Raw genomic sequence first — 25,997 nt, forward strand, 5'->3', positions numbered from 1 at the left:
GCTGGAGTATGGATCAGCGAACTTCTACTGCCGCTGGAGGTCCCAGGAAAGTGAGCCTCGTGTGTGCCCTTGTTCTCCCTCATTCCAGGTTCAGACGGCAACACGAGCAGCTGCGCACGGTCATAGTGCGTGTGCTGCGACCGGTACCTGCTCCGCGGTCGGCTCAGGGCAGTGGGGCCAGTGCTACCACCACGCCTGATGCGGATCTGCAGCCTGAGCTCTCTGAGGCTGCCGTCCTCGACTCTGCCGACAGCAGCGCCATCGAAGTAAGGCCCAGGGTCGCCTCTTCACTGCTCTTGTCCATGCTCATGCCTAGTTTTTGCCTTTTGCATTGTCAAAATTGAGGCTGTCTATGGGTGGGCTGGCTGAGTTTGTTGGGGCAGGCAAGCGCTGTGCAATGTCTTCGCACTTGGCGGCATTTCTGCACGGGAGCCGAGAACAGAGTGACAAACAGCAGTCGGCTCGTAGGGATTTGAAAGTGTAGGGCTTGAAAGTCACCAAGAAGTGAGGTCTGTTTTCAAGAGTTTCAATGTATCTGCAGCAGTTTCGGTGGTAGCCGAATTCCAGAAAAGCAGAGTAACAAGAGCATTATTCTAGGGCTGGTGTGCAGCGCACCCAGGATTGGAAGACAAGACGGGTGGATTAACATTTCAGCATGATTTAGCACGGGATCTTAATATGGAGTCTCTTTGTGCTTATGTGAAGTGACATACAGCTAATAATATTATTGTTCTTTTATCCGTTTGGTGCCAATGACTGCTGTATTATGTGAACCACTTCTCCTTGCCCCAGGAGGTAAACCTGGCGTACGAGAATGTCAAGGAGGTTGATGGCTTGGACATCTCTAAGGAAGGCACAGAAGCCTGGGATGCGGCCGTGAAGAGGTGAAGCCTTAACCTTTTCTTTTTGTAGTCGGTGATAAATTAGTTGCAAACTGGGCTTGAACCATAAACTTTGAGGTTCCATAGAGTAAGTGAAGTGGAATTTTTTGATAACTAGGAGGGATCGTTGCACTATGAATGCACACTAGAACCAAGCCTATTTTTATGCTGTATGAACCAAAATATTACATTTCATGGGTTCAAGTTTGTACAGTTACACCTTGCTGTACTAGGGGTTCGATTCCCGGCCGCGGTGGCCGCTTTTCTGATGGAGGCGAAAAGCAAAAACGCCCGTGTGTACGAGATTTCGGCGCACGTTAGATCCCCAGGTGGTCGAAATTAATCCGGAGCCCTCCACTACGGCGCGCCTCATCGCCTGCGTTGCGTCGGCGCGTTAAACCCCACAATCAATCAATCAATGCCGTACTAGGAGTGCAAATATTAGTTTGTAGCTGAAATATAACCAAAACCTCTACACCACGAGACCAGCAGATATAGCCTAAATTCAATATATGAAATTGCATTGTGAAGTCCTCCGGCAGCAGCGTAAATAATCACTAAAATGCTCGGATCCAAATACTCCTTTGAGACTGAAAAAGCAGCATAAATTACTACTAATGTGCTTGCAGAAAAATAAATGTGCACTTGAGGCACGAACATGAACAAATTATTCACAAGTGCTAAAAAAAGAGTTGCAGAGGACATCTACTTTCAGGTTCTAGGATGAGATGCCATGGTGTTACTTTGCCATCCAGGCATTTTGCAATGGTGCTGCTGCGATCATTCATGCTCTCGGTAGTGCTGAGAGATTGACACTAGCAGCAGTAGTTGACACTAGCAGCAGTAGGCACTGTGCACTGTACAGAGACCATTGGGAATGCACCACTTTTCCACTTAAGGGGGGACGCGGCTTTCAACTTCGGAAAAATGACCAAAACATCGTTTTTTTGAAACCCGCATATTCGGCTTCTATGTTTCCTATTCTGTGCGTCTGCAAAGTTTTTACGCTGAAAAGCGTCGCAAAGTGGCATAAAAAAATACTTTTGTCAGGCGCGGTGACAAACTATCAGCGCAAAAGGGCGAAAAAACGGCAATTTTCGGAGCGCTCTATCTCCGCAACGGTGCCACCGGGCGCGGCCATTTTGATATGGTTAGATCGGCCGAGCGATCGTTTTTCCGGTTCCGCTCGTCTCTTTTATCTTCGTTCATTCACAAACGCACAAACGGCAGAAAAGAAACGACGCACAAACGAAGCTAGAAATAAATGCTGAAGCGCTATTGGTCCTCCGGTCGGGGCGCAGAACGAAGATCCTCCTGATTGGATGTCGCGGGCGCAACGCAAGATGGCGGCCGCCTGAGCTGCGTAGCAAGCGGATTGAGTTCATTTTCGCCGCTTCGCTCGGCCGAGTTTCTGTTCAATCTGTGGTATTCAACACGGACGTTATCGCGATGGGAATGCCAGAGATAACGAGCCAGATTACGGGAAGTTGTGTGGCTCGAAAGGCGGAGGTCATCGAACGCTTCGTGGTGCGCGTGACTCTACCGTCGCCAGACCCCGGAGGGTGACGCGGTGTGCGCGCTTGCGATAGTGGTTCGTGAAGTGAACTTTTAGTCGGATTTGCGATGTTTACACGCTTAGTTAGTGCTGTGTTTTGACTGTGGGCTCGCTAGCCTTGAGAAAGAAACGGTCGACGCGTCAAACGCTGCGGCGCGCACGGCATAGCCGACGCGCATTGGAGCATCACATGACTGGGCAACCGGTTACGATTGAACGCCAGTAGTTGTAATTAATGCCTGCGACGTTAGTTTTAATCTTAAAAGCGACCTGACCAGCCATATCAGGTATAATCAAAGCTCGATATGTCGCGGTAAGCGTGCGCTGCGATGCGCGCGAGCCATATCGCCTTTCTTGCGCAATGTTTCCCGTGCACTTGTAATTTTTATGCAAACAGGTTTGAGTTAGTAATATAGGAATAAAATATGCTCTCTGCGTTAAAAATGTACGTTACTGTGGCAGCATTTAACAGTGATTTTTTTAGGGAAATTATTGATACCATTGCTCAGGGCATACTGGCTGTGCTGCGAGAAATATTGGATGCCTTGAATGTCAAAAGTAGTAAAAAAAAATATGCTCTTGCATTGAAGTTGGGAGTTATGCAGAATACTCTACCAAGCTTCAAAGTAGCTCATTTTCAACCTTGTGGTATGCAAACTTTTGGCAATGAACACCTGCACTATGAGTACTAAGTTGCTGTGCCAGGCAAGATAAAACATGAAAAAAAAGCCAAAAATGTTCAAATTTAAGTTAAAAAAATGCTTAACTTGTTGCCATGGTGACAACACTGCAAAAGGAGGTTGTCCAGTGCGATACAGCCAACCAACTAACCTACTTTGCATTGAAAGCCCATTGAAACCCATCTCCCCTCCGTTTGGTTTGCAAAGGGGGGTATGTACTCTTCACGGAGGAGCTGAAAATAATGTTTTCTGGAAAGAGAAAGGCTGAAAAGGCATTCCAATTTCAAGGCAAGGCCTTCCAGAAGCCCCATGTTCAAAAGGACATGAAAGTCTACAACCGTGACGACTTTTGATATGTGAAACCTATGTTGCAACTTCGGAAGCCGTTTTCTCAAAACAGTTTTTTTTGCCACCTGTGTCGCTTGTCCCAGGGATTTCTTCGTGACTGCTGGGTCTATTTTGATTCCGTTTCTTGCATTACATTCCTTGATGAACTGTTCAGGTCGTGACACTTTTAGTTTTCCAGATTTGTTTTTTGTGATTTTTTTATTCAAATAATCGTTCACAGTTGACATGCCTGTTGCACATTAACCTCTAAAAAAATGAAAACTAAAAAACATTGTGTTGTAAAAAAAAAATTCTAAAACTGTCACGACCTCGTCCATTCATTTGAGAATGCAAAGCACTTCGAACAAGTTTTCTATCATGTTTTATAAGCCGCTCAAGCTCGGTACAAGCGGAACAGAAAGAAAATTTCATACATAAAAAAGTTATCAAAATATTAACTTCAAATTTTTATGGTGTTATCACAGAAGCATTTCCAGTTGCTGTGCCAATTTTCATCAAAATCCACAAAGAAATAAAAAAGTTGATTTTGAAAGCCACGTCCCCCCTTAATTCTGCCTGCAGTTCATGCTGGGGCTTGATAAGCAAGTGACATTTTGTTGACCAGTTGTCACCCATCCATTGCCTGGTGCTCTGTGCCAATGTTTTTTTGCGAGGCCAGCACTAAAATGTGCCCAACACCACCATGACGTGTGAAATTGCGCTGCTGCTGTGGCGGCTAACATCAGTGCTGCGTGCTTGTACCCTGCTGCACTTACTGGCGCTAGCTCCAACAAGGGAAAACAAACTGCACTGTGCAGGCGAGCTGTTTGTTGAAATTGTGTTTAATTTCTTTTTCCCCGCCAGCATCTTTCCTGCAAGATCTGGGCAGCAGTGCACCGTGCAATGTCCCTCAGTTGCCATCCCGTGCATCATTCCTCTACTTCACGGTGCATGCAGGTATGAGGACCGCATCGACCGGGTGGAGGCGCGCATCACGGGCCGCCTGCGTGACCAGCTGGGCACGGCCAAGAATGCCAACGAGATGTTCCGCATCTTCTCGCGCTTCAATGCCCTGTTTGTGCGGCCGCACATCCGGGGGGCCATCCGCGAGTACCAAACGCAGCTGATGCAGCGCGTCAAGGACGACATCGAGGCGCTGCATGAGAAGTTCAAGGTGCAGTACACCCAGAGCAAGGCCTGCCGCATGAGCAAGGATCGCGACCTGCCGCCCGTCTCTGGATCCATCATCTGGGCCAAGCAGGTGGGTCGAGCAGGGTCTTCGTCCGGGGATCTGTAGGAATCGATTGCGGCTCAAGTGGTTTAGGGTAGGCCTCTCCACGGGGGAGTAAGCTGATGCCCAATGGCTGCAAATGGGAGCCACATTGTTAGTCCTGGTCCAGGGTTTGAACACAGATCCACCGCCAATCTGAGGCAGTTGTTATACCAACTTAACTAACCATGAGGCTAGCTGTTTGTAGTGTGAAGGTGAATGAATCAACTAGAAGTGAACGGCAGGTAGGATTCTACCTTCCCATGGTGAAGTTTCTGAAGAGGAAAAATTGACATGCAGCTCAATTGCAGCTGTATAGCTTTTTTTTTTTGAAAGGGGTCATGAAGACAAAGTACAAGTTTGTTTTATTCGAAAGATCCAGACGTTGAGCTGTGATGGCAGATTCGGAATTATGCATTTGGTACCGATTTTCAAAACGTGCGAACAAGGCTCGCACTTTTTGAGCTTCTTTGGTAGTGCTGTCTACCACCTGTGCCTTTGGTTGCATGAGGTCGTTTGCACCACCGGTTGTGCTTGAGGTGGCGCAGCTGAGTGTACCTTAGGCTTGGATTTTCGTTGGTTCGTCTCTGGGGCGACGATTTGCACATGATTTGTAGTTGTCGCAGTGTTGCTGGTGCGAGGGCTGTTTTTTGGGTGTTCAGGTTGACTTTGTGTGAGCTGTTTTATCTCGGCCCTCACTTGGTCAATTGCCTTTTGTGCTTGGTCTTTTATACCCTGCGATTTGTTGGGCTGTCTTTCACTGTATGAAGGGTAAGTAGAGGTGCCCGCAACAACGACTGACCATCTAGCAGTCGCATTCTCAGGGTTGTTAGCTTCCAGATGGCATTCATCCCTAGTGCTTCTGCGTGTGCGGCTGTATGAGCAGCCACGCGTCACATTAGTCACGTTTATTGCCTTTTGTCTGGGTGGTTGAGGGTCTTCTTGTTTTGAACCTTGATTGGCACAAGGGGGCTGATCGCTAAATGACCAGGCTCCTTGCAGACAGCACAGAAACTACGTTCTTCACAGTCCGTGTTGTCAATCACGTCGTGCTTTTTGCCGCAAGATATGCACACTCTGAGGTTGGGGCAATGGTGAAGCATGTGTCCTGTCTGGTGGCACTTGTAACACACAAGGGATCGAGGTTTGTACGGGTAGACCTTGATCAACTCGTAATGATACCTGACGACTCTGGGAAGCTTGCGTGTGGCAAATGTGATGACTGCTCTGTTGCTTTTTGCCCATTCTTTTGACATCCAGTAGGGTGGTTCTTTCGTAGAGTTGATTCATAATGTGCTTGTCTGAATCGCCATCTTCGACTGTGATCACGCCTTTGCTGGTCTGTTCGGTGCTCCGCAAAAGTACCGTATAATGCGGAATATAGGTCGAGGCGGAATATAGGTCGACCCCCTTACCTTGTAGCCGAAAAATGCAAAAAAAAAATAATTAGGTACCAACAATTGTTTTATTGAGACTATAACTTGTTTCGTCTCAGATTACTCATTTAAAACTGTCTGAAGTGTCGTCGGACCACTGCTTCTGGCTCGCTGTCGTCCTCGTTGCAGTCCAGGGAATTGCTTATGCAGCGCTTATTAAACACTCGCAAGATGATGTCATCGTGAAGCGAGCGCAAAGCATGGGACACTCGTGTGCAGACCGGAACGACAGCCAGTCTGTGCAGGCGGTCAGCAAACGTCTTGGGGTATCCATTCGTAGAGACATCGCACGACGCTAGTGGACAAAATTTGCCCCTTTGTACAGCAGCACAGGTGCACAGAGCAGCGCCCATGAAACGAGGCCTTCCGAGCGTTGCATACTGAGAGGTGCCCCTTCAGCTAATGCCGCTAGCAACGCTTCTTTTGGTGATACCGAACTGGCGCAAGGCGGACACGTCATTGGCCTTGGAAAACCACCAACTTTTCTTTTAAATGCTGCTGTAAACTGGCGCCAAGTGCCTAAACTCATTTTGAGCAAGAAGAAAATTGCACGCACACATTCGCCGACAGCGAGAGAAGCAACAAAACAAAGATGGCGTCGCGTGCGATTGATGGTGGTGGCGATGGTGCCTTTGGGGTTTGGATGGGCTCGATGGGCTTCCCGGCCGCCAGATGACAACTGCCAGTGACTGCAATATAGGTCGAGGGGTGACTTTTCGGCAAATTTTTCTGTAAAAAATCTCGACCTATATTCCGCATTATACGGTACCATTTCCACTTCCACATGCACAAAACCATTTTCGCTTGGCACGGTCAACTTCTTTGCGCTGCAAAGTCAAGTTGTTCTAAATAAGGCATGAACAGGACTGAGTTGGCTTTGTTCTTTTCAAGGGTAGCCATGCCGATATTGCTTGGCTTAGTTGCAGTACGGGTGAGAAAATCTCTGCGCTTGCGACGGCTGTGCCATACACTCCAAAGATCGTTAGGGTTAGCATCGTCTTCGCCGTCATGCGGTTCCAACGGTCTCTTTTTCTTCAGCTCGGTGGGGTTGCCGGAAGTTTCAGACTCGTTCACATTGCGTCCATTTCAGCGGGTTCAGTATGCTGCACTGGCGCTGTGGAGTCCATGTTGTGAAACGCCGTCCATTGGGCTGGAATCGCTGCAGTGCACGGCATTGGCGGATCCAGAGGGGGGGTCCGGATGTCCTGACCCCCCCCCTCAACTTGGGAATTTGTACCCCCTAGAAGATGACCCCTCAGGTCGTAGAAAAAGTCTGGTACGTCACTGAGCTGCTTCCACACTTCTTGTAAACCGGAAGGGCTCTCTCCATGATCTGCTATCCCAGTTCTCTGACGTGTTTGACGGGAATTTGGGTCTTGCAAAGGGCTTCGTGCATAAAGTCAAGATACGCAAGGATGTTGCTCCTGTAAGCTCTAAACTACGACACTTGCCGTTTGCGGTGAAGGAATCTGTGGAAGCTGAACTGAATCGGCTAGAACAGGCAGATGTGATTGAGAAAATTGAGTTCCCCTTGGGTCTCCCCAATAGTTGTAACGAAGAAAAAGAACGGGAAAATTAGGATATGTGTATACCTGCGGGAACCTAACAAAGCAATCATTGTGGACTCCTTTCCCCTGCCCCACACTGAAGAGTTGCTACACAAGCTGCATGGTGCAAGGTTCTTTTCGAGACTGGATTTGGCCTCGGCCTATCACCAATTGACTCTTAGCCCAGACAGCAGGGACCTGACTGCTTTCATCGCAGAGCATGGGCTGTACAGGTACAAGCATGTCTGTTTTGGACTCGCTTCGGCACCAGCTGCTTTCCAGAGAATGATGACTACAATCTTACAAGGCTGCAGAAATAATCTCTGCCACGTGTGGTGACTCGGTGGGCGGCGGATACAACATAATGAATATTTTTTTCTATTTTTCTATTTGTGGTTTGAAATATTTCAGTGAATAAAAAAGACTATCCTCATCCTCCTTTTTATCATCATTATCATCATCATCATAATCATCACTGGTAGAAGCTGACTCCCCCCTCAGAAATAACATGGATCCGCCCCTGGTGCACGGCCCGTGCCGAAGCGCTGGCCCTTTAGTGTGGTCGTTCAATGGAACTAGGCCTAATGTGGCCTTGGTCAACAAAGTAACTCGGAAATCGCCACGAAACACTGAACTTGCTCACTGCACGAACAAGCGCCACGCCTTCTTTGGTAGCAGTGACGCGCGATGACTACTCTCCTTTTCCACACCCAGGTGATGTAAAAGTGGTTCAAAAATCCAGTTTTTGTTGCAAAAATGAAAGCGAAACTGATTTTGAAAGGGCATTTTCTGAGCTAACCCCGAATATCCTTACTTATTCCAGAAACTCTTGGAACGCTATGAAAAGGGCCTCTCAAAGTATTGTTCAAATTGAACAATTTTAAATAGGCACGTTAACGAAAGATTTAAGCCTTTGGCTGAACCTTCTCTAAGACGATTAACTGTTGTCTAAGACAGGCTGTGGGGGGTAGATGGTTGGGTAGATGGTTTCCTGTCAGTGCTAGGTACATGCCTGCCACAAAAATGCAGAAAGTTGTGCCTGCTTAGCACTGTACGGAGCACTGTGCACAAGAGAACATTGTTTTCGCTGCCTGCGCCTTGCGTGTGTCGTGGCTTGCCACCATTGATAGGCGTGTACCATTGACTGGCACCTGCTGCCCTGGTGCTGTCCCACCAGATTGACCGGCAGCTGTCGGTGTACATGAAGCGGGTGGAGGACGTGCTGGGCAAGGGCTGGGAGAACCACGTGGAGGGCCAAAAGCTGAAGAGTGACGCGGACAGCTTCCGTGCCAAGCTCAACACGCAGCCCATCTTTGACGAGTGGTCCCGCCAGGTGCAGCAGCGGCAGCTGGGCGTCACGGGCCGGATCTTCGCCATTGACAGCCAGCGATCACGCACAGGCAACCAGCTGCGTCTCAAGGTCAACTTCCTGCCCGAGATCATCACTCTGGCCAAGGAGGTGGGTGGGCCGCTTCCTCTGCCCTGGCACCCGCCCTTTCTGGGCTGCAACTATAAAGACTGCTGTAGCCGGGGCAGAGGATGTGTGAACCTGGACGGGGGGTGGCTTTTGCACCATTTTTTTGACGTGACGGTTTGTAGAGTTTGTAGAGTGTAGAGTGATTTTAAGAGTATTCACTGCAATGCTGATTGCCCAAAAGCACATTGCATCTGCATGGAGCGGTGGCCACTGTTCTCTGTCTGGGACCCCTTGCGTTGTGGCTGTTGCATGCACAGAGAGGTCTGGTCTCGGACAGTGAGCTGGAGAAAGACGGGATAGTTCAGTTTGGAAACAAAGCCAGAACAAGTCAATAGCCATTAACAGTAGTCTTTTGTGTTGAGAACTGGGTGCTAGTGCAGGTGGGATTAAAGCATGGGTGACATTGTCCAGTAAGGACAAACGGAACAGCCAAAATTTTCTGTGCTTGTGTCTTCCGACTGCTTTTGGTCACCACTTGGCAAATGGCATCATTTGTTCATACAGTTCATTGGAGGGCTGGGGGTGAAAGCCGCAGGCAAGGTTTTAAAAGGTCACGTGTATTTGTTGAGAAATATATTCAAAAGGGGTTTACGCTTATGGGGAATTGATTTATTTCATCTTTTATAAAAACATATTTAGTTGCCCTATAGCCTTTTCCTCGCATTCAGGAAGCATGTGCGGCTGCATGCTCGGAAGTGGTTAGCGGAACAGCCCGTGCAAATTAATGCCACGGTGTAAGGCACAGGCATGGCTTTGGTTGGGGAAAAGCAGCCTTACAACCTAGGCTTTACTGCATCTAGCCATGGGGAATTGCGGTTTGAGGGCGTCTCTCACACAGTGGTTAGAGCCATGTGTCATGGCCGCCCCTCCTCCTGTGTTCTGCAGGTGCGCAACCTCAAGTGGATGGGCTTCCGGGTGCCCCTGGCCATAGTGAACAAGGCACACCAGGCCAACCAGCTGTACCCGTTTGCCATCTCGCTCATCGAGAGCGTGCGTACCTACGAGCGCACCTGCGAGAAGGTTTGTGGAGACCTTGCAGGGGCTAGTCTACTGGCGGTGGGGCACATCTTCGGCAAACTAAGCCGCTGACTGGGCTCACAGTTGCTGCATTGGGCTGTTGCTTACAATAGCCTTCTGTTTTTTTTCTGACAAAGATACTGTATTTGCATGACACTAACTTTCCCCCGATTGTAACATACGGGGGAGTTTACGTAGGAAAATTCGAAAGAATAATTGAACAGCAATTCTACCGCGCAGATGTAAAATATATGACAATACCTGACAGAAGACGTTTTGAAGGAAAACGCAAGTTGAAAAGTCCAGATTTTTTGAAAAAGGTCACTTTGTTTTATGTTGCGTTTTAATTCTTGCATTGCGTTTTAATTAAGTTTCATTTCTGAAAATATCAGGTCAAAATTAGCACGAGAAATTAGTCAAAAATGGTTGTAAGTGGAAAGTGGTGACGAGAAATTGCCAAAAGTCTCTAAAAGCCTGCTCCCCTTGCATCGTCCTATGCGGGAGTGCGGCGCCGTCTGCCGTGTGCGATCGGCCATGCGTGTAGTGTAAGCCATGTTCTCCAACTTTCACTGGCCGTAGTCTCGTATTTTCACAGAAAAAAGAAAAACAAGAAAAAAGTGAATGTTGAGCGTTTTGAATCGTGTGGCACAGTGGGGGCTGCCGCCAGTGAAAGGCACCTGATGGCGATTCGATTCAATGGCTGCGCTTGTTCAAGAGTAGTACTTATTGATAATTTTGTGAAGCTTTCTCTGCATTCTCGTGTGATGGCCAGCCCGAAAAAGCGCAATTTCAACGCCCGGAAGTATAGGACGCAAGTATTGAGGAAGGAGGCAAAAGATGGTTCAGAAAGTGACAGAGAAGGCCGGCATCCTTGATGCTCTTACGGCCTCTAGGCCCACAGCTGCCACCAATTACCGCTACGGTGGTTGTGATATCACCTCCATTACGGAAAATTAATGCTGCAGGGTTTTAACAACTTGCAATACGTAGTACGTAAGGTTGTCTTCACAGTGGCAAAGTTTAGTGCAATGACAATAGCATTTCCGCTAATGCAGATGTGTAATGCCTGTGCTACGCGGCAACTTTGGATTGACAATTGGACTCTCGCCCACAACTCAACCCTATGTATTTACAATGGGGCACTCAATAGACAGTTGGTTCAACGGCCTTCGGAAGGTCTTTGAAATGGTTGTATAAGACTTTCAATTTTGGAATTTCTCGTAACTTTTACTTTTTGCGGAAAGTCTTTAGGGAACTTGGAATTGACCTATAGAAATGAAATTTGACACACGCATACTTCAATATATGTAGAATGCAATTATCTACTTGGAATTGTGATATCTTACAAAAGGATTTATGAAATCACCAGGGTATTAATCCAGCATATTGCAAAAAAACAAAAAGAAAAAAGCTGACTTTTGTAATTTCTTTTGCATAGTTCCAGTAGTTGTGAGAAGTTTTTACCTTGATAATTGCACTCTGTGATGTCCAAAGGAATAAATAAGCTACAAGAAGATGCTTTTCGTGGACATTTACTACACATAGGTTTCTGCAAAAACCACTAAATTTGCTGTCATGTATCACACAACTGAACTGCTGCAGCCACACAAACACTAATGGTATATTTGAAATTTGCACGAAAAAGTCACTGTCTGAATTTTGAAAGCTGTAGTGCAAATAATAAATAAGGTTATTTCGAGAGCATCTCCCTAATTAAACACAACTGCAGCAACAAAATACCTTGTGCTTCATGAACTTGGTTACCGAGCTCCTTCTTGGCCTAAAACCTTCATAATTTAAAAAGTAATGGGCTGTTGGTTCATTCATTGCTTTACAAATTCGGCCAGGGAGTCTCGAAGTTCTCAAAAATGTCTGCTTGGCGCTGGTGAATCCTTCCCTCGGGGTCTTGTATGAAAATATATGGCACTGCCCTGTTTATGCCAATTGTGCATGCATGAGTCTAGAAAGCCCAGTATGTGGGATGCCACCCGGCTCCCCTCGCTTTTGGCAAGTAAAGTAACTTAGCACTTCGAGGACACTTTACAGTGGCACCTCTTCGGACCTATAACGACTGAAACGAAGCAGCAGCATCAGTGTGTCTAACATCTGGCTAAGGTATGCCACAATTTTTCAGTGATGTGATAGGTGTGCCAATTGCGCCTAACTACGCCAACAGGTAAATCCTGCTACAAGGACTCTTATTTCAAGCAATCTGCGGCAATCTTGCGCCGAAGCTTCGTTTCGCTGGGCTTCCTCCGTGTGGTGTGCTCTTTACGCCACGAGCGTTGAAGAGGAGGGAATCATGGAGTGTTTTCTGCTTGCGAAAATTCACCGCGCATGCCACAGGTGCGCTGCCGCTGCCGTGGAACAACCACACGCTGTGCACAGCGCGGCTGGCCACGGCAACATGGCGGTGGCTTCGGCTGCGAAGTGGTGTGGGGATCTCGAGCGACTGCATCTAACAACTCTCTAAAATGTGGCTCAAGGCACACACGAAGTTGCATGTGCGGTAAAGGAGCTTATAATGGGCCCCGCAGGGGCACCTTGTACGTTCAAGGTGACGGTAGTGGCGAAACCGCGGACCCCAAGCCCATGTGGGTTGGACCCACCCACGCTTTAGGCTGTGCGTGGCTTAGCCGTGTCCAGGGAAAAGGGGATCCTGGTGGCTGAGCCGACACCGAGGTTGTTGTGGACCTTAGGGCCCCTTGGTGGAGGCAACACGCCACTGTGGCCCTCGCTTCTTGTAGACGGCACCCCCGGACTGACCCGGCCGAGGGGGAATCAGCCAGTCGCCCTTTCCTGTCTCCCTCTCCACTCTTTCGCTTTCCTGTCTTCTTTCTCCATCTTTCCTGTCCTCTATTTTTTCTACTTTCCGATCTCCTCTTCCAGGCGGCAAGGGTTAACCCTGTGTGAATGGCCACCCTAGGTTTCTTTATGCAGGGTTATAGTGGCCACGTATGGCTAACGCAAGTTTGCGTTCCCGTGTTGGGCTCCGAGGTGGGTGGCCAGCATGGCTGCTGAATGTTTATGTGCTAGTTTATGGCTACGACAAAACCTCCTCATGATCGGGCTCGGAAACGAGTTCGCACCGCAGTAAGCTACCCTGTATCAAGGGTCCCATTCCAACTAAAAGAACAAAGCTTTCCAAGATTTCTTGTTATCGAATCCACCGACAGCCAGTGCCCCCTGCGAAAGACCTCGCCATTCGTAGTCGCTAAAGAACTGGAAGCTGTCCTCGGCGGTAAATGCAAAGCTACAAAGATGTCCTCTGGAGGTATCCTCATTGAATGCGAAAACAAAGCCCAGGCTGATGCAGTGTTTGCAATGCAAAGGTTAGCAAACCTAACTATAAAAGTATCGGCTCACCGAAGCCTAAACTCATGCCAAGGAGTGATTTCAGATCCTGACCTCGCAGACCTCACGGAGGATGAAATCTTAGAGGGCCTGCAAGAGGAAAATGTTACTGCTGTCAGGCGTATCATGATCCGACGTAATGACATTGACATCCCCACTAATCACCTTGTCTTGACTTTCAACTCCACCAAGCTTCCTGAATCCCTGAAACTTGGCTATGTAGTCCATCGAGTCCGTCCATACATCCCAAACCCACGCCGGTGCTTTAAGTGCCAGAGGTTTGGTCACACACTGCAGAGCTGTCGGGGCAAAGAGACGTGCGCCAAGTGCGCGAGTACTGATCATCACGCGAACTCCTGCGCAGCGCAGGAAGTAAAGTGTGTCAATTGTGCAGGGCCACACCCTGCGTACTCATGAAATGCCAGAAATTCCAAAATGAAAAAGAAATAATGTCTATCAAGGTAAAAGAAGGTCTGTCAATCCAAGAAGCGCGAAGACGCTTCTCGTTTGTGCAAAAAGGCACTTTCGCCGAGGTGGCGCGCCGGGGGGCCGGGCCGCCTCGGGCATCGGTAGGGACGCAGTTTAGCTCTGCTGACCTGGCCCTTGCCCAGTCTCCCCCCGTGCAGCAGCCAGCACAGCCACAGCCGACTGCATGTGCTCCGGCCCCCGAGGCTGTGCAACCACCGGCCCTCTCTGCTCCAGCTGAGGAGGCCATGGACGTTGTTCCCTCCACCTCATCCCTTTCAGGACCCCAAAGGGGCACTGGAAGACACTCAACATCTCTCCTACCCGTGCCTTCTAAAGGTACTGGGAAGAACGCATCCAAGATCCCTGCAAGGAGTGAACCTCCTGCAAGGAAACCACCTGACAAAAAGTAAAAAAAAAAAAAAAAAAAGTAATTGTACCTTATCCAAAAAACTAAAATGCCGGTTCCCTTCATCCACTGGAACTGTAGAGGTTTAATTCACAACATTGACGACATACACAAGTTGTTAGATGAATATGAGCCCCAAGTGGTGGCATTGCAGGAGACAAATTTAACAAAAAGACACGATAAAATTCTCCGCAGTTATCACCTCCTCAGAAAGGACAGAGAAGAGAGCACCCGCGCTTCAGGGGGTGTGGCTTTGGTTGTGGCACAGGGCACAATTCTAAAGTCAATACAACTTGACACTACACTGGAGGCCGTTGCAGCACAAGTTTATGTCAACAAACTGGTCACTGTTGTCTCACTTTATCTGCCACCATCTGATAATGTGTCATTACAGGAACTTAATGATCTTATTGAGCAACTGCCTGCACCATTTGTTATTATGGGGGACTTTAATGCCCATCACTGCCTATGGGGAGGTGACAAAATCGACAGTCGGGGAAAACAAATCGAACAGTGGTTAATGAATAACAGTCTTTTTGTGTTCAATAATGGAGACAAGACATATTTTTCTGCGGGTACGGGAAACTTTTCTGCGATAGACCTTTGTGTTGGGTTGCCAGAGCTCGAGATGGACTTTGAGTGGAGTGTAGTGAACGATCCACACGGAAGTGACCACTTTCCCGCCTTGTTGCGAGACGTGCAGCCACTTCCAGCCGTCAAAAACTGTCCACCCCGATGGAGGCTCGAGAGAGCAGACTGGGGAAAATTTAAGGATCTGGTCAGTTTTCTGGTCAGTTCTGGTCTGGTCAGTTAAGGATCTGCTCAGGCTTACTGCCGCAGAGGATATTTGATGGGCGCTTTCGTAAGCGGTGTGGTGAAAATTTCGCCCACGTTGTCTGCTTTTTTTCTTGAATGCCCCTCAAGTTGCGTTTTAGCGAGCGGTTAGAAGTGGTCGCTGGAGCTACCCACATCGCGCGGGTGGTCTCCGTGGCTGCGTAGTGCGCCTGCGGCTTGCAGGGCGCGTTTTTGCGGGGAGAAAACGCTCCATGCGGTTCCTGCTGATGCCTGCGTAGACGATTAAGCTCCGATAGAAACACAGTGCGCCAGCCGTGTATGCGCGCCACGTTTTCTTTTGCATAAACCGCTTCACGGGATGAACACTTGATTATAACCGCGAAATTTCAATGTGACGAAGTAAATTACGAATTTTACCGACTTCGTTACATCGAGGTTTAACTGTATATACCATCATCCGCGCCGCTTGTGAAAGCGACCATGCAGTATCTGCTGGGGTGGTAAGCCTAAACATCTGAGTCAGCTAGCTGTCTGGAGCACTTTGAAACTTCCGCCATGAGGCGCGCGCCTCCCCATTGGGGCAAGTTGGCAAGGTCTTCCCACTGTCGCGATATCGTCGATGCGGGCGTGAAAATGTCGTTCGGAACGCCGAGGCGCACGAATCTCGTGTAAAAGCGTGCCATGTGGTTCACGCGTTACTATCTGCATTTCAATAAAGCTTGGCAAGTTAGCACAGAAAATGGGAGAGGCTTTTGCCCTGCAGTGGGCGTTAGATAGGGTGGTGGTGGTGGTGGTGGTGGTGGTGGTGGTGGTGGTGGTGATGATGATGATGATTTTAATTATGATGAAAGCTTGGCTGCATGACTAACTCCGAGGGGTCGAGATGGAGAGGGCATTGCAAGGGTAGCTAGCAGAAAAGGGGAAAGGGACGAAAGTTCAAGATGGCTTAATTTGGTACCGGCTGTAATCCGGCTCATTCAGCAGTTTTGAGCTTCCAAGAAAGCGATCTTGCCTGACTCAACATGTCGTTCAGGAGGAACGCTACAGGAGTGCTTCAGGAAAGCATTTTGTGATGAAACTTTTTTTTGCAATGCTACTCTTTGTGAAGATTGTGGTTGACGTTTTCATTGATTTTTTTGTCTTCATTTCAAATAAGTTAGCCGTTGGTCTACCTACTCAATGATCATCATAGGTGACCGTCTTCACAAGCTGGGTGGGCGCTTCATGAAGACAGTCTTACCGCTCAAAAAAAGCCAGAGGGTTGCCGTTGTTGCAAACCTAGTCCCCTGCAAATTGGAAAGCGAGTGTAGAAGTCGGAGAGGTATGTAGCAAGCGATTTCGTCTTGGGAACCCGGAGAGAAAGACATTTAGGCTATGAGCTAGAAGCTTTTACATACAATGCACTCAGTACACTCTGTTGCATGTCACTGTGTTCTGTTCATTATGGTTTTACGAAACGTTCTGTAGCCATTATGGTTTTACGAAACGTTCTGTAGCCTACCGATTGAATGCAACCCCGACAGGCCTCCTGCGCTGGAGTTTTGGCGACATGCAGCGCCCCTAGCGGCCAACGCCTCTGGGTAGTACAAAAGCAGACGACCCTCGCCGCCCTCCATGTGTTTTCAATTACAAGCCAGAGTGAAAGTTGGTTGTGGCGCTTTGTGGCGTGTTTAAATCACTGCATACTGTATGAAATAGCCCCTAAAGTAGCTGCAGAGGCTAAACAAAATAATATCCGCAAAAAGAAGCCGATTTGTCGAATTTCTTTTGAGCGATCGCTGTCGCGGTGGTCGCGGCGTGGGACAGTACTATATGGCCAGGTCGGGTGGTTTAACTGTTTGACGACAGTTAGAGTTTTTTCTTCTTGCGTGCGGTCGACAAAGGAAAGTTCACGAGTAGCATAAACACGGAACGCTGCTCATCTTACATCCTGAGGTAACTGCAAATGTTGCTTCATCGGGAGCATGCAAGCGAACGCAAGAATTGCGCAGCCGACTCAGCTGGCCTGGCACCGCTTTTGAAACGAGTGGAAATTTTGTTTCGTATTTTCGCAAACTAAATGATTCTTGCGTAACGTTTTACGCCGCACGATTTACGAACGGCAGGGTACATAGCGAGTAGGTGGGGCAATAGCGCCAATTAAATAAACAAATTAACCGCTATTAAAGGACGCAAAACACGCACCAAATCACACGCCCTGCAGAGATGTGTACTTCTATAACATCACATAACATAGTCGCATACACGGCGCGTGGCCCCGAATATTTCTATACGATCATCATGACTGTGTTGGTTTTCTAGTGCAGGGGTCGTACGCCAACACGCCAGTTATGACTTCAAATGGAGTTAGACAGCGAGACAAGAACAGAGAAGTGGCGTCCTCCAGTTGAATTGCCCCCCCCCCCCCTCTCCCATCTTCACACTTCGCCAGATTATTGTCAAATATTATTAGAAATTCGCTGGATTTTTTCTCTTTGCATTCAAAGCCCCCCCCTCCCCCTCCTCCCCCGCCCCCCCTATTTGCCGTCCAGCCCTCGGCTGTGTAGGCTGCATGGAACTCAGCCGTTGCTGACACTGATTCTAGGCTATTAGGTGCGAACTGGGAATGTATGCTGCAAGAGCGTAATTAAGTAAAGTGAGAGCAAACAAGGAAAGCGAGCGGCCTCTTAGTTCGCCCGACCACTTTGTTTTACGGCCACTAATTTCGGAATCGAAAACAGATTTCACGCTTCTGACGGTGCCGGCATTTTGTCACTGAGACACGCAACAAAACGACAAGCTAACGCTGCACCATGTATTCGTAACGGCGACGCAAACGAGCACTTAATGAAAGCGCACGCATAGTGTGCAGGTACGCAAAAGAGCGGCGCACCGCAGCCGGCGAGCCTGTGGTCCGTCGGACTCGCTGGCTTTTAAAGCGCGATCATCGCCGATTGCGTCACTCTTCTTTTTTGATCGGCTGTTTTTGAGAAGTCTTTGTCACCTATGAGTATTAGTTTAAACTAGAAATTTTACTTAAAATTTCACTTCGTACGACCATCGATCGGTGAACCTGCGAGTAGCAGACGCCGTCACGGTCCCGGCACTTTCGTCGGCGCTGTAAACGTGTTTAGCGCTGCAAAGCTTTTCCCCCTAATGCCAAGTTGATCGCTGAAATAGATCTGATGAGTCGGGGATGAGCTGGTGACCACGTCGCAAAATAATCGGGAGTGCCGAGCTCATTTTGCTTCTGTCAACACGGGATCCTATGGGACCCGCACAGCTTTGTACTACCCGGAAGTACTCCCCGGAAGCCGCTTGCGCAGCGCCCCCTGGGCAGCGCAGGAGGCCTATAGTCATTTTTAAAATAAAACTTCAAGTTCTTTCATGATCTGTTGGCTCATGCAGTGAATGCATGTACACGCTCCCACGAACTCGTTCAGTGCTTGTTTTGAGACATTTCATAGTTACTGCTAAAAGACATCTGTGTGGCAGAAACTCGTCTGCGCCAAAGGAATTTTTCTTGTTTAAACATTTCTGTGTTTAGGATGCTGCTTTTGGGGCTCCTCTCGGTTGTTTTGCTCCCCTTCTAGTAATATTTTTCAAATCTTAATGCTCATTCTGGCTGCTCCAAAAGCAGATTTTGCTGCTCTAAAACCTACTTTTGGTTGCTCCAAAACCTGCTACAAAATGACTCGATACAATCACATCACTGTTTTTTGTATGGGATGTAGATGGAATGTTTTGGATTGGATTGAATTTGAGTTCTTTTAGTGTTGGTGGCCGTAGCGATGCTGCTAGCTGCTTTGCAGCTGATTACGTTTTTGAACTCGGTTGCTAGCCACTTTGCAGCAGATTCTGCTTTTGAGCCCGATTATAACATGCATGGAAATTTGAAAGCTACTTGTATGAAAAAAAAAGTGTTCTGTAATGATGCAAATATGGTATGTGCCTTAGTAAACGTGTTTGCCCCCTCCCTGACTGAGCAGTCGGCTTGTGGTCATCTTGCGGTGCTTATTGTTTTGGTGCCTGTGCCTTTAGTAGTTAATATTGTGCGCTTTTTCCTCCCCCTCTGCTGTGAATGTGTTGCAGGTGGAGGAACGCCCTTCCATCACGCTGCTGATTGCTGGCCAGAAGCGGGATGTACAGACCCTCATTGCCGAGGTGAGCGAGTCCGGCAGCAAAACTGGTTTTTGGAGAAACCCTAGTCCTGAAATTGTTTTTGTTGGCTTTGAGCTTATGTGTTTGTTTTGAAAGCAAAAATCGTAATTAGCACAGGCTTACTGAAGACCCAGCTGCTCCTACTACTGCCATGATGTCACACTTGTTTGCAATGGTTTTTCTTGCTATGTCTTCCTTCCATATCCTAACCTCAAATTCCAAAGCCATTTAATGCTCAATATCGACTTTTTGTTTGTTCCCGCATATGTTTAATATGTTAAACGTGCTAGCAATGTGCTCGAGCTAGCCCTGCAGACTTTCCAGTGTGGTGTCATAGCTATGTTGCAAATAGGCAGGGCAGATGATGCGAGGGGAATGGCACTTCTGAATGGAATTCTCCTTAAAAAAAATGGCTGCCAACAAAACTGCGAAAATTGCCTTGGCACCCTAGACCTCAGTTTGGTTAGGTAAATAGACAATGTGTACAACTCAATTCGATGTCTTTGTGAGAAGCAGGGTGACAAGCCAGATCGGGCTGTATACAGAGTTGGGCTCAGTGTCTTGCTTCTCATTTCATACTGCTGGAGCAGGATGAGGGACCGCGGATCATTTGCAACAGGGGCACAAGGTCTTTGGATCTGGAATTTTCTCCGTCTTGCACTGCTTTCTGATAACGCGGCATGCTTTGTAACCTGCTCTTTTCTATAACTCTCTCACTTTATCTCTCTTTCAAGATGCTTCGTACAGCTTCAAGTCACTGCACCGTAAGTTATTGCTGGAAGCATGCGTTGTGTGCCTTTCACTTCAGTGGAAGTGGGTTAATGGCTGTTTGCTAAGTCGATTTTCTCTGGATTCTTACTCATGTCATGGCTTGTGCGTCCGTGGTCCAAGATAATTGTATGTGGCCATCGGCAGCATCCAATCTTTCAGTACCTGTGGTTTTTATCACATTTATCTTCAAGCTTACCACTAAGCTTTCCGTATGCAGATCATGAATGCTTCCAGTCATCCCGATAGACCCATAAAGAAGTGGTCTTCCCGTTACCAGAGTTTTTTTTTCAGAACACGGCACCTTGGGTATATATTTGTTGCTCAAGACTGCTGCATAATTGAATTTGAAGTCGTACTCCTTAAGGGGAGACGCGGGTCGAAAAATCGCGTTTTTTTCGGAAATTTTCACTTTTTTGTTTTCACTCGTATTAGATTCTTTGAACATTCACGTTTACCAGAAATTAATTTCAATCGGTAATTCATATCAGAAGTTACTGAAAAATGCATTCAAGTAAGTCCCGGCGACCTAAAAAATCGCTGAAATCTGCCGAAATCGACGTTTTTCGGCCCCCTTTACATCGAGGCAGCGGCACCATGCGCCATTTGTAATCACTGAGGCGGGTAGAGTTGTCCATGCTCTCTCAATCGCAGTCTCGCAGAGTCTCGTCCGGAAAGAAAAAATACTATAAAATAGCGTTTTTTGAAGCGCCCCTGCGTGCCGTTTGAATCGCGCGGCACGTCACGTGGTGCCGGAGCGAGCGCGCCATTGGCTAGCGCAGCGCCCGCTTGTCGCTTTGGCCCCGCGCTGCATCGCCAACTGAACTTCGCGAGGATTTATTCGATTAGTTACGCGATGAATCCTGCCAGAAAGCAGGTGTACAAGGTGAAAAAGTACCGGACGATAAACAAGTATGTGGGAAAACGTCGTAAAGTGCGTCGTCAGACTGCCGCAAAGGCGAACGGCCCGGAGAGGTCTAGGCCTAACCCCAGCGTCGGCAACGATCGCGACGACGACTTCGCCGGCGGCCTCGATGCTGCTGCAAACTTCGTCAGCGCCTCACAAAAAAAACTGGAGTTTTTTGAGAAGAACGAAAGGCATGCGCGTGATGGCGCATCGTCAACAGTGCTGTGCGACATCGATGCGATGACGGCACTTGTGGGCGGAGCGGCGTGCCCGTCTTGCCGTGAACACAAACTTGTTGTTCGCGAGGTGGCAGAACGGCGCAAAGGACTTTCGTCCTATCTCGAGTTGCGGTGTGAGAACAGTGAGTGCGCGTCTTGTGTTCTCTCTTCTACACGTACGTCGAGGCGTGTTGCCTCTGGCGAAGCCGCTGCAGCATCTGATGGCTGCGCGGAGGTGGTGCACTACGGCAACGGGAGCTCGCGCGATAGCTTCGCGGCGAATGTGAAAGCTGTCGTAGCCTCGCGTGCCATAGGCATCGGACATGACCAGCTTTCGCGGTTTTGTGCGATTGTTGGACTGGCAAAGCCCATGCACCACAAAACCTTCCAGGCAATCAGCAAGAAGGTTCACGATGCTGCTATGAGGGCCGCAACCGAAAATTTGAACCAGGCAAGAGCTGTGACAAAGCAGGTGGTTGATGGTAGTGACGTGGCCGTAATGTACGACGGAACTTGGCAGAAACGAGGCCATAAAAGCCATAACGGAGTCGGCGCGGCTATCTCCCTGGACACCGGCCTGTGCTTAGATTTCGAAGTCCTGTCGAATTACTGCCACGCTTGCAGTCTACACAATGACATGGGCTCTGAAGAGGAAATCTGGCAGGCCTACCACAGACCTGTCTGTGAGAAGAACACCGACAGCTCCTCTCATGGCATGGAAGCCGAAGCAGCACTAAAAATATGGGAGCGCACATTGCTGTACGAGTCTCCACTTCGCTTCACAACATTTCTTAGTGATGGCGACAGCAAAGCGTACAACGGAGTTTGTGACGCCAAGGTGTACGGTGCAGATGCCATCTGCAAGGAGGACTGCACTAATCATGTTGCAAAGCGCCTAGGCACTGCCATACGCAAATTGCCGACACAACTGCCCAGAGGCGAGAAGCTCAAGCCTGCCACCATTGAAAAGCTGCAGACATATTATCAGATCGCCATCACTAGCAATAGGGGCAACCTTCGGGACATGTACACTGCCATATGGGCGTCATACTTTCACTCTTGCTCCACTGATGGTGCTGGCAGCCACAACTTCTGCCCACCAGGCCAAGAATCATGGTGCAAGCACAAGCGTGCTGAAGCAATGGGCGAGCCTGCACCACAGCATACACCACTTCTGACGAAGGCACAGGGTCGGGCACTGCTGCCCATATACAAGCGCCTTTCTGACGAGAAGCTGCTGGCCCGATGCCTTCAAGGGAAAACTCAGAACGCTGCCGAGTCTCTCAACAGTAAGGTGTGGCTGCTGTGCCCCAAAACAAAGTTTGCTTCCCGGAGTGCTGTGGAGACTGCCACAGCCATTGCTGTGCTCTGGTATAACCGGGGCCATGCAAGCTTCGAGCTGGTCCTGGAGGAGCTTGGTGTCCTCCCACCAGCAAGCTTGACCACCCTGGGGGACTACAGCGACAAGAGGCGCGTTCAGAAGATGAATGCCCAACAGACTGCTGAGGCGAGGGCTCACCGCCGCACATCGGCCAAGAGAGCTCGCCTACAGGACTCCGCTCGGAAGGACCGCGAAGGAGTTACGTACAGTGCGGGCGAATTCTAATCACTGTGGCCAGCTCCTGGACATACTGCCTGTGCATTGGACACACTTTTGAGTGTTTGCAAGTGCACCCTAATTAGTAAACATGTTTCAAACTTTCAAACGCGTTTTTCTCATTTTGGAATTCTTGGCCACGGTCACAGTTCACTCACGTAGTTTCATCCCCTTAAAATTGTCCTATAGCGATGAAACTTGGCACACACATTCTTCAAAGTGTGTAGAGTGCCGTTATCTATTTTGATTTACGATACATGTCCATTATCAATCAAAACATGCCAAGAAATCATACAAGGAACCCTGAAAAAAAGAAGTTCGGCAGATCTGTTCATTTTTTGTAGTAACAGCTTTTTTTCTCATAATTTTAACCTCTTAAGTGCACACAGTGGTTCATGACAGGCATAATAAGCTATTACACAAATATCTACACAAAAGTTTTGATGTCGAAAAAGCGAGAGTAATAATACCCTTGTTTCGCTATTGCACGTATGATAACTTTAAAAGTAATGAGGCCACACAAAATCTGATAACAGTTTTGGAATCTACAAGAAAAAATGTCTCTGTGGCTAAATTTGGAAAACCCTAACTTGAAAACTAAAGAAAAAGGGTTTTCGAGTAGCGTCTCCCCTTAAATGACGATGCCTCTGGGCTTGGCAGTCCTGCAGTTTCTTTGACTGCATTGTCTGCACATCCAGTAACTAGTAGAGTTCAGCATTTTAATGTACCTCATCCCAGCAGCAAATAACATGCTGATTTAATATAGCACGAATTTCCTGCTGAATTTGACTTAATCTGTAAAAAAAGGGGTTTGCACATGTTACGTATCATGCAAAATAAAGAAATATTGATCTACCTTGTCATGAACCACAAGGAAGGTTTTGTTTCTCGTATTGTTTTAGCATATAGGTGTTATAATATATACAGAATGTCAACTTTCAAGGGTAGCCTTGCTCCGTAATTTGCATCTACCTTTACATTTTCACTTTGTAGGCCAGGGGCTCATTAATTCCAATTTTATTCTTATTTTTTGAATGGCTGAGGATTGTTAAGAAGATGGTTTTGATGGTCCATCATGAGGATGTGGGTAAGCAACTGGGTGGCCATTCTGACCATCCTTTTTGTGGAGTTTTATGCGTCAGGGAAAATAATTTCAGATGGTCAATGATGCAAATATTTGGAAGCTTGGCTGAAGGGGTCGCAGAAAGCATACCTGCCAACTCTTCCGAATTTTCCGTAAAATGTACGAATTTCGACCAGTCTTACGATTTTACGAATCTTGCCCGAAATTTTGCGGAAAATATTTTGATTTTCGAAAAAAAAGGAATATCCATTAAAATGACACTGTGCCACCTTGCGCCGCCACGAAAGGGCAGTACGTACTCTTGTTATCATCATCAGCAGAAGCTGCAACTTTGTCACCTTCTCGGAGTGGGCTACGCATCCATGTCCGGAATTCGCTTCCACCTCGAACAGCCTGTTTAGAGCGCGTCGTTCGGGGGCCGGTTAGGACCTCCGTGTTCCCGTTGCTCTTCGTATGACTGCCGCGACCAAAGCACTACGACCTGTGGCATGACCGCAGTGGGTGCTTCGCAGTGCAATGACGCGAAGCCGCGACAATACTGTACCGAGTGTTTGTAAAATCTTACGCGACAGAATTTGCTCCTCCTGCCTTGTTGCTCATTACTCTTCAAGACTTGCGAATTTCACGTATGGTTGCGAAAACGTGAGAACGCTTGGCACAGAACGTTAATCCTTTCAAACTTGTAAAAAATTAGTGTGCTGCCCCCCCTCCCCCCCCGACCGCTGGTTTTACGAATTTCCAAGTCACCAGGTTGGCAGGTATGCAGAAAGAAGTGCATTAGTTTTTGCGTTTAGACGCTGCAAATCAGGGGTTGGGGTATGCTAGTTCTACATAAATATACTGTATTTACTCGCATAATGAACCCACTCGCGTAATGAACCCTCCCCCTACTTTTCTTCTTGAGAATTTACTTTGTGACTTTGAATAAAAAATGCAGCGGGGATATGTTTTTATCTTAGGATGGTTGCTGATGCTGTAGACGATCACAGTAACTTGATATCGCGCCACAGTAGACGCAGAAATGCCAAAAACGCATTCCAACAAAAAGAAATCTCAACAGTAGTCGGAGACGTAAGTGGGAATGCTGTGGCTGACAATTTAAAAATTGCGCGCTTGTGGTGCACCACCTGCTGAATGCAAAACAAACCTTGCGCCATAAAAACGGTGTGGCGTGCAAACAAAGCTCAAAACGCACTCCGCACGCCTTCCCTGCTCTTTGTCGTTCTGGCTGGTTTTAGCGTCGTGCGAATAAAGCACTAACTGTACTCCGCACTCCTCTACTCTAGCGGTTCCGCGACGTCGCCATTATGCTCCGTGGTTTTGTTTCTCAGCCGTGTTGCGACCTTTTTTTGAGCTCCTGGTGCGCTCCGTACGATGGGCCCGTACATGAGCTACATAGCCGGTTTTAAACTTAAGGTGGTGCAGCATGCTTTGATGCACATGAAAACCGCGCAGCTGGGTGGCACTTCAGTGTTGACCCAGTGTGTGTACGCTACTGGTGAAAACGAGGTTTTTGGGTGATGAACAAGGTTCACTGTGGGTTTCAAGGGCCCAAGAAAGGGAAGTTTCCGGGTGTGAGAAAAGAAGTTTTGGAGTGCCTTGACGGCACGGAGGATGGTGCGCCGCGGGCTGACTGCGAATGTGAAGCCGCTAGCGATTTCAGTGAGGACAGCTTCATGGCGAGTAGGGGGGCACTGGCATGTTCAGAATAAAAAATAAAATCCATTACATAATCACCCAGGTGTTTTTACGAAAATGGGAAGGCTCTGACGCGCTTCTCTTAGCAACTTTATTGTGTGAAATTTCAACTTAAAAAAAATTTGTTGCAATTTTTTTACAGTATAATGAATCCTCCCCCCAAATTCATGCCGAATTTTCTGGAAAAAAAGTGGGTTCATTACGCAAGTAAATACGGTTTATGGAGTTTGGTAGGACAGTCACTTGCAAAGACTGACAACAGGTGGATGTCACCAGCAGCAGTGTGGCTACAAAGGAGCGGGGGCAGGCAGAAAACCGGCGTGGAAGCTTAGGTGAGGAAGCTCGAAGCAAGGTAATAAGCGGATAGAAGTC

General features: G+C 48.0%; 2 protein-coding genes across 2 annotated transcripts in view; both read left to right on the forward strand.

Annotated features, from left to right (window-relative positions):
* The window catches only part of LOC144174886 (dynein heavy chain, cytoplasmic-like), a 408,801-nt gene that overhangs the window by 40,994 nt on the left and 341,810 nt on the right, over window positions 1-25,997 (forward strand). Inside the window, exons 6-11 of the mRNA XM_077703850.1 lie at window positions 89-266; window positions 793-884; window positions 4,401-4,704; window positions 8,874-9,155; window positions 10,059-10,193; window positions 19,285-19,356. Of these exons, the coding sequence (XP_077559976.1) occupies window positions 89-266; window positions 793-884; window positions 4,401-4,704; window positions 8,874-9,155; window positions 10,059-10,193; window positions 19,285-19,356 (1,063 nt within the window). The remainder of the gene's footprint in view (window positions 1-88; window positions 267-792; window positions 885-4,400; window positions 4,705-8,873; window positions 9,156-10,058; window positions 10,194-19,284; window positions 19,357-25,997) is intronic.
* LOC144174879 (uncharacterized) lies at window positions 20,489-23,472 on the forward strand. The gene has a single exon (XM_077703837.1). It carries the CDS (start codon window positions 20,978-20,980, stop codon window positions 22,850-22,852), a length of 1,875 nt encoding a protein of 624 aa, XP_077559963.1. The 5' UTR covers window positions 20,489-20,977; the 3' UTR covers window positions 22,853-23,472.

Source organism: Haemaphysalis longicornis, unplaced genomic scaffold, assembly GCF_048455015.1.
Source record: "Haemaphysalis longicornis isolate Haplotype H1 unplaced genomic scaffold, Haemaphysalis longicornis Haplotype H1 scaffold_1, whole genome shotgun sequence".
Taxonomy (NCBI): domain Eukaryota; kingdom Metazoa; phylum Arthropoda; class Arachnida; order Ixodida; family Ixodidae; genus Haemaphysalis; species Haemaphysalis longicornis.

Coding starts and splice junctions, on each gene's coding strand:
- LOC144174879 (XM_077703837.1), top strand. CDS start 20,978: ATGAATCCTGCCAGAAAGCAGGTGTACAAGGTGAAAAAGTACCGGACG.